This window comes from Coffea arabica, chromosome 7e (assembly GCF_036785885.1).
Source record: "Coffea arabica cultivar ET-39 chromosome 7e, Coffea Arabica ET-39 HiFi, whole genome shotgun sequence".
In the NCBI taxonomy this organism is placed as follows: Eukaryota; Viridiplantae; Streptophyta; class Magnoliopsida; order Gentianales; family Rubiaceae; genus Coffea; species Coffea arabica.
Genome location: NC_092323.1, coordinates 21,509,569 through 21,518,306, shown reverse-complemented (window position 1 = coordinate 21,518,306; position 8,738 = coordinate 21,509,569). Strand labels below are relative to the sequence as shown.

Sequence of the window (8,738 nt, the reverse complement as noted above, 5' to 3'; positions counted from 1 at the left end):
TTTCCATCAAAGCTATTCTTTACATTTGATTTCTTTTTTGTTTAGGCCATTTGCTTACTTTATTTGGGAATTTTATTTTATGGTTTGGCAAGAAACTAGGATTTCAAACGAAAGCATCTTTTGCGTTGGGGTTTATAGGCAATAGAAAACACAGGACATCTTATTTTCATCTCATTTGGATTTTGATGATAAATGATGTCCGATTAGTTCATTTTTCGGGTTTTGAGCTAATATTTAAGAGGCTATATTTTGGCGAGATAACCTTGATGGAGTTATAGGTGGCTTCTTCCTGAATTGCAACCTTGTAGGTATGCATAACATTACTATTATCTCCTTGCTGATTTCGTAAGAATCTGATGCTAATTTTTAGTTGGGAAATCCACTACTTCAGTAATTTCAATTTGAGTAGATTTTTTTGTCGTGTTCTGATACAAATTTAAATTCATATTTGTGAATTTGGTTATTTATAGGTTTTCTTGCCATGTAAATATCTACACAGCAATACTCTAATACAATAGCTACGTACTCCTTGTATGTTTTGATGTTCTGCAAGTCTTATTTTTTGTGCATTTTTTATTTAGTGTTAGAATTTTCTGGAATTAAAGTCTTCTAAACATGCTTGAGTTTCATTTAGATATATACTTATAGTTGTTAGCATGAACTGTTTCTGAATGTGGTAAACTTAATGTCTTGAAAGGACTGTGCATTTCTGAACTTAATGTCTTGGAAGGGCTGTGCATTTTCAAAAGCATTCGTATTTTGAGGGAGGGGCTGCTACATGAGGTTATGACTTCTAAAACTATGAGGATGATCAGTTTTTCATCCTGCAAAAGCCATGCTTTGGAATTATTTTAAATTACTTTGCAGGATGAAGGATTACTTATTAAGCCTTTGACCTCTTTTTGAACAATTATTAGAAAGGGGAAATAAAGTTATTCATTTTGATCTATTTCTCCTTGCATATTTTGGCTTGCTATCCTATGCATCTTCCCATTTTTTTTTTTTCACTCTTTTTGGTTAGAATCTCAGCGGTTGTTCTTGATAGTAACGTTTTTTGGAATTTTACACGGTACTTGCTGCGAAATTTTGTTCAGGTAATCGTGCATGTGTCTGTCTGTTTGCTAACTGTGAATGCGTATCTGGTTTATTGGAATAAGTTAAAAGTTGGTGACTGAGGGAAAAGGGCGAAGGAATTCATTTTGGTAGAAACTCAATAATGAGTTTTTCCACCTGGACATTTTGATATGTAATTTAAGCCGAATCTTATTACATTTAATATTGGTTGAACAGCTGCACGCCATTTTTGAATCTTATTCCCACTTTATGAACTTTTGAAAAGTTGCACGCCATTTTGAATATTGATCCTTGCGGTTTTCCATATCCTAAATTCTCCCAAATATTTAAGATGATGGGCAATATTTTTTTAAAGGGTGTTTTATTTCGTCAGTTTTTATATTTACAGCTGAAAAATTCAATGTCGGGATAATATCTTGGATTTAGTTGCGGTGTTTTTTTCATAATTTTTTTTTGATAGATAATTGTTAGTTTACTAGGCAAGCTCTTGTCGCAAAGATGATTTTAGCGATACCTTTTGACAAGAAAATTACAGTTAAAATTTTATTTTATTGCTAAGTTGTCTAGTGAGTTCGTATTTGAATTTTTTAAGAACTGTTACATGAATAATTATAGTTCCAATGGGTACAGTTTATCAGAGTTATATGTCTTGATTTTAGGTGCTCTTAAACTCCAAATTAAGTTGGTGTTGACAAGGATGATGATGGTATTTTGGAAAAATGCTTTAAGATATTAGTGTGAGCAGTTTTGAATGTGGCGTTCACATGGTAAATTTTATGGACCGTTTATGCCTTAATAATGGATCCCTTGGAGACCTATGCAGGGCAAATATGCTATGTGTCTCTATTGAAAAAATGTTTAGAAATGGATTTGAAACAACCCACATGCAGATAAAGTTTCTGTATTGCAGCTACAAAAATCATTTCTTTACAAATAAAGTGTGAACAAATTCACACAAAAAAGTGTGTCATTCTTTACGGGTAATGTTTTTATGCATTGTCAACGTATGTACATACGATATTTTTTATGCACCGTCAGTCTTCAACATGGACAGATGTACCGACTTTTGTTTCTGCAAATACTACAATGACTAGTGCCTCCTCAACCACAAAAAAAAAAAGGACAAGGCTTGAAATTCTTTTCTGGTTTATGTGTTCTTTGATTTTTAAAAACCAAAAAAAAAAAAAAAGATAAGCGTCCAACTGAACATCTACGTACCTTGTACTCGTCCCTTTGTAACTAAATTAATTCCATCCTCTTATCCTCAAAGGAGATACGTGGCTAGAATTTCCTTCGGGTAAATAGCAAAACAAATAATACATTTTTCTAATGGGTTTTTGCTTAATATCTACTAGTGGACTGGGTAAATGGCCAAGGCATTATGTGCCCATTTGGATTAGCTATTTTTGGGAGTATTTTGAAAAAATTTACTATATCAGAGTTTTTAGAGTATATTTTGGGATTTTTTAGAAAATATTTCGAAATATTTAAGAGTAGTAGAATTTTTAAAATATATTTTGGAATATTTTTTGAATATTAAAAAAAATTTAGACTACTTTTTAAAGTACTTTTTAAAAATTTTTATAATATTTAAAAAACTAGTTTTTGAAAAATTGAAGAATCCAAACAGAGCCTATTTACCTTGGCGTCTTGTCGTGTTTGCATCATTTCAATAATGTTATAGCCTTTTCTCCTTCTGGACTTCTTGGAAGCAACTAGGTTAATATGCCAATCTTCTGCATTATCCTCCTCTTTGTTATTGCTTTGTGAGCTACTTGCACTCTTATTTAGAGAAGATATTTTAATACTGCACATGCATACATTGATAATGTGCAAAAAAAAAAAAAATTACGTTTCTATATTTTTCACTTTTTCTCGACTTCATTTATCTAATAAATCTGATGCTCCTAATTTTTCATAAAAAAAAAAATCTCGTCATGTAAAGCAAACACCAAGATGTCTCTTTTCCATTGCATCCACCACAGTCATGAAATCATTTAAGTATGCTAACGTTTATACGTAACATCCATCCATACGTGCCCATGGACCAGTTGGTTATACAGACAGGATGCACTGAACACCTATATGTGAAGGCTAACTTTTCTTTTTATATATAGATTGAAAATGTAATTTAATGTATGCTTTGTGCAATCTTTTTTGCTAAGTAATTTTTTCGCTAATACTAGCTTTAGTGATGTATTTGTTACTCTTTGAATGATTAATAATATATTTATTGATGAAGATGTACATTAAATGTGGGCACGGCAATAAATTGGTAAACTAACAAGTTCATAATTTAGGACGATCACAAAAGAAAAATGACCTTTGTCTTATAGGAAGAGGGAATAACTAATACTGCTCTAATAGTATGATGACATCCTCCGTTCCACTTTAATAATCTTGTTTTTCATTTTCATCCATTTCTAAAATGACAAATATACCCTTCATTAATGAGCTCTAACGAGCTACTCGAGTACTCGGCTCGTTAACTAAACGAGCATGTTTCGAGATCGAACTCGACTCGTTAAGCAAAATTAACGAGTCGAGCTCGAGCCTTAACGAGTCGAGATCTAACGAGCTTTCGAGCTACTCGATTGACTTAACAGCTCTACATTAATTATATTATATATACATACTCATATATATATTATATAATACTTATAATTAATTACTATCATTATTATTATAGGGGCGGGTTGCCCACAAAATGCCATCCCTATAGTCAGACCTGAAGTCTCCAACCAATAGATGACGACAAGAGTCTTGCAAGCTGCAACAAGGAAAAGAAGAAAGAGTCTCGCCCACAATATTTGACTAAGTTTAGTCAAGGTACAAATCCGATCTCAAAGGTAAAATACACTAAATCCCTAGTCCATTATTGTATTTTGGACTAATTTAAAAAATATTTTATCTTCGAAAAACTCCCAAAATCAATAGTGAGACCTATTTATGCAGTTTTCCTTTTTTTTTTTCGGTACTGCAATCTTGAGAATGTTTCTACTTAGCGAATATTCGTCTAAATATAGAATCCTCATGGCTCTCAACAAACAGAGTAAATTAGAGTATACACACCTGTATTCTTACTTGTTGAAGTATCCTAACGAAATTGGTTCCAAAATGAGATTTTCCTATTTTGTAGCCTAAGACCACAAAGCAAGCGTGCACGCCCAAAAAAAAAAAAAAAGAGGTTTTGACGGTTTGTGTTCTCTAATTGTTATGGCTTTTTCCGCCCTGCTATACAGTAGTCAAAGAGCAATCAATTTACCTTTTTACAAGGGAACCACAGTTAAAATTTATCATATCTCGAAATTGGTAGGATTTGTCGGGTGAGTTTCTGTATGGATTTTTAACAAATGTTACCTGGAATTTTAGATGCCCTCAAACTTCTAATTGAGTTTGCATTGGCAAGGATAATGATGGTATTGATGAAAAAAATAGTTCGTGATATTAATATAATATGAGCAGTTTTGACTGCGCCGTTTTCATTCTGGTAAAATTATAACTATTTACAGTTTTTGTGGGTATCGAAAATGAACAGCAAGTATTATGAAACATTTACTGCTTTAGCATCTAGACTTGGCATCGTTTACTTGGAAACGCACTTCGGCCGAAAGTAGACAAAAGCTGACCCCTTTAGGCCCCAGGAAAGGGCCCCTAATGTATCCACAGGCCAGGCCAGGAAAATTAAAGTGTCTTGCCGACGACATTTGACCATTTTCATATCATGAGAAAGTTGTAAACCTTGAACTAATGTTTATACAAATTTGATCTCAGAGTGAATAGAAGATACAATAATGGAGATATCCTGCAGCAGTAGCTGCAGCAGTAGCACTAGTTGCTTCGAGTTCGCTCTAGAATATCTTCGCTGCTTGCATGGTACGACCACAGGGTGCGGTTATCTTATCTGGAAGCTGAAGATCGGGGTGAGACTATTACAAAGCTTTGATCTGTATCTGACACTGTGGAGGAGGAGGAACCATGAAACCTGTTTGGAACAAGATGAGGAGGAGAAGGATGTTACGTCTTCCAGAATTCAAGATCTGATTATCAGGAAAATGCGAGATCTTGAATTTGCTTCGAGCGGATGCTCGGATCATTCTCGATCGATTAATTTGACTCATGTTGAAAGTGAGCTCACCAAATTCCTGGAAGCAATCAAGTTGTTTTTCAAAGCAGTTATCAACGATCTGCTGCACTGTTACTGGCTGCGAGATCCAGAGCTAGTTATTGATTTCATTGATTCGGTTGCAAAGACTCTGGCGAAAATGAAGAGATTCCATTTGGGACGCGAGAAGCTAATGTTCTTGAAGAGTTTCATTTGCTTTGCTATGCTTCGCGGTGTCAAGGGTCAGCAACTGACAGATCTCTTGATTCACGCTGAAGTGATGGCTATCAATGCATTACACTTGGTTTCTATATGGTTTTTTCACACAGATAATGTAGTACAGACAGAACATCAAATATCTCGACTAATACGTGAGAAGATTAATCCCGGTGATCCCAAGGTCCTAGAAACTTACATCCATGTCTTGGCTGCTGCAAAGTTATCAATATCGTCAGACACTTCAGCTCTGGAGAAGAGTAAGCAAACAGTAGCTGACTTTATGGATTATCTCGTTCAGAATACTGCGGAGCTATTACAACCTTGTACTAGTACTCCAGTCCCGATTATGAATCAAATGCTCAAATTTGTTGAGGAGCTAAGATTCCTGACAATCCTTCTCAGGCATCAGGAGAAGTTCAAAGAGCTATGCCATGAAATGAAGAATCTTGTTGGAGTTGTGGCCTGTGATGCAGCGGTTGTAATTTTCTCTCTTTCTGTGAATCAAATCAAAGAAGGCTTGGCCAAGGAAACCGATCTTGCTCTTTTTCATTTGCTTAAAGTGCTCAAGTTTATTAGGGCAGAAGTTACTGATCCAGTAACATTACTATTCTCGCCATTTGGTTTTCCTAGGACCAATGAGTTGGGCTCTATGGATTTTCTCCTTGAAAATCTGAAGGAACTAGAAAATTGTAGTGAGACTGATGATTCAATTGCATTCCCGAAAGATCAAATCCACACAGTCCTAGAAGATCTCATATTCTTAAGATCTTTCCTTGTCAAGATAGCAGACCAGCGCAACCGGAATGGAAAACTCCAAGCTCTTTGGAGTCGTGTTATGGAGGTTGCGCACAGGGCAGAGTTTGTCATTGACTCTATCGTGGTTGGTGATAAACATGAATATTTGGAAAGAGTTGCTAGAGATATCCAGCTTTTGAGGACTGAGGCCCTTGAAACCTATGATAGCACGATGCATGACTGTGGAGCTCAGAGAACTACCCAGAAATCTTTCCGCATTGAATCAAAATGTCGCACCCCAATGTTGAATGAAGTTCTGGTGGGTCTTGATGATGAGGTAAAGGCAATTATTCATAGTCTTATCAGGGGTTCAAAGCTGTTGGATTTTGTTTCAATTGTGGGTATGGCTGGACTTGGCAAGACGACATTGGCCAATAGAGTTTACAATGATCCATTAATTTTGAGTCACTTTTATATTCGTGCTTGGTGTACTGTTTCTCAAGTGTATAGCATGCACAGTTTGTTAGTTCAGCTTTTATGCAGTATTTCTTCTAGAAGTCCTGATGAATATCTTGAGATGGATGAAAGTGATTTGGCTCCCAAACTGTTCAAGCTTTTAAAGAGAAATAGGTATCTCATTTTTTTGGATGATGTGTGGGAGATCAAGGCATGGAATTTGCTGGAGAGAGCATTACCCGATGATGCCAATGGAAGTAGGATTCTCTTCACCAGCAGAATTCGATTGCAATTCAAACCAGATAGCATGGCTCACCATCTCCGCCACCTTACTGACGAAGAGAGTTGTAAATTGCTGCAGAAAAAGGTATTTGGAAAAGAAGGTTTTCCTCCGACACTAGGTAAAGTTGGATTTCAAATAGCAAAATTATGTAGGGGCTTACCTCTCACAGTTGTCCTCGCTGCTGGAATTCTTGCTAATACTGCAGAAGACTGCTGGGAAGAAGTTGCAAAGAGTCTAACTTCCAGTATTGTCCTTGATGATGAATACTGCATGATGACGCTTGAGCTGAGTTACAGTCATTTATCGGATGATTTGAAGCCATGTCTTCTTTACTTTGGTGCATATAAAGAAGATGAAAATGTTCCTGTCCGAAGGTTGTTATGGCTCTGGATCTCTGAAGGCTTCGTGCGAAAGACTGAAGAAAAGAGTTTAGAGGATGCGGCAAATGACTATTTGAGGGATCTGGTTGATAGAAGTTTAGTCATGGTTTCTGAACAAAGAACCATGGGTGGTGCCAAAGCCTGCCGACTTCATGATTTGGTACATGAGTTTTGTGTGAAAATAGCCAAAGAAGAAAACTTTCTACATGTTATTCTTACTGGCACAAGCAACCCCCTCCGAATTTGCTATCGAAATGCCAGGAATTTGATGATTCGGGAGTCAATGCTAGAATTACCCATTGCACGCAGGTTGTTATCGTTTAAGGAGGATGATTTGGGGTTTTGGTTACCTGAACTTCTTAGAGTGTTGGATTTGGGGGAATTGGTGTTTCATGGATATTTTCCTATGGGAGTATTTTTGCTTGCTCACTTGAGATACTTGGCCCTTCGTACTCTCGGAGTAACTTTCATCCCAGCTGCAATAGCTAACCTCTCAAGGTTACAAACTTTTCTGCTACGAGGAAACGGCGAAGATTGTTTGTTACCCAAGACTATCTGGAACATTAAGACATTGAGGCATCTATGGATTGCAGATTCCTATGCTGGTTTTATTTTTCCTGTTGAAAATCTTGAAGTATACCCAGGTTTAGATCATTTAGACACTTTAAGCCTTGCCATTGATCCCTCCTCTCAAAGCTTGCAAAAGATACTGACAAAGTTACCAAACATCCGCAGGCTAAGATGTAAGATGACGGAATCAAGAGAAGAAGCTACCAGAATTGGCAACGGGTTTCTCTGGTTTGACTGTTTGAGTCAACTAGAGTCACTTACTCTGCTTTACTTTGACATATATGGAATTAAATTCCCTTTGAATTTGAAGAAGTTGACTTTCGTTTACAATAAGCAGCCATGGAGTGAAATCCCAACAATTGGAAAGTTGCCCAAACTTGAAGTGCTTAAATTAGTCGGTTGCTCCTTCTTAGAATGGGAAATGAAAGAAGGGGAGTTCCCTAGCCTCCGCGTCTTGATATTGAGAGAATGGTTGGACTTTCGCAGATGGACTGCATCTTCTGATAATTTTCCCCGGCTTGAGAAATTGGTTGTCCACTGGTGTACAGAGTTGGAAGAGGTGCCTTCTTGCTTAGGGGAATGTCCGACTCTTGAAATGATTGAGGTGAAACGATGTAGCGAGTCTCTTGCAAATTCAGTGAAGCAAATTCAACAAGAACAGAGAGATATGGGAAATGAGGCTCTAAAGATCTTAATTGAAGGTTGTGTTGATGCGCGGAGTTCCAGCGAAGAAGAAGAAGAATCAGAGTGCGGTTCCTCAGAAACAGAGCCAATCTCCTCAGAAGAAGAATCAGAGTCCAGCGAAGAAGAAGAAGAATCAGAGTCCAGTTCCTCAGAAACAGAGTCAATCTCCTTTCCACCAAAAAAAAAACAAAAAAAAGAGTCAATCTCCTCACAAGGAGTCTAATTCAAGTTT

General features: G+C 36.6%; 1 protein-coding gene across 1 annotated transcript; it reads left to right on the top strand.

Annotated features, from left to right (window-relative positions):
* Positions 1–4,868: 4,868 nt before the first annotated feature.
* Positions 4,869–8,729, top strand: LOC113700709 (putative late blight resistance protein homolog R1B-16). Its single transcript, XM_027221167.1, has one exon. The coding sequence runs from the start codon at positions 4,869–4,871 to the stop codon at positions 8,727–8,729; it is 3,861 nt and encodes a 1,286-aa protein (XP_027076968.1).
* The last annotated feature ends 9 nt before the right edge of the window (positions 8,730–8,738 follow it).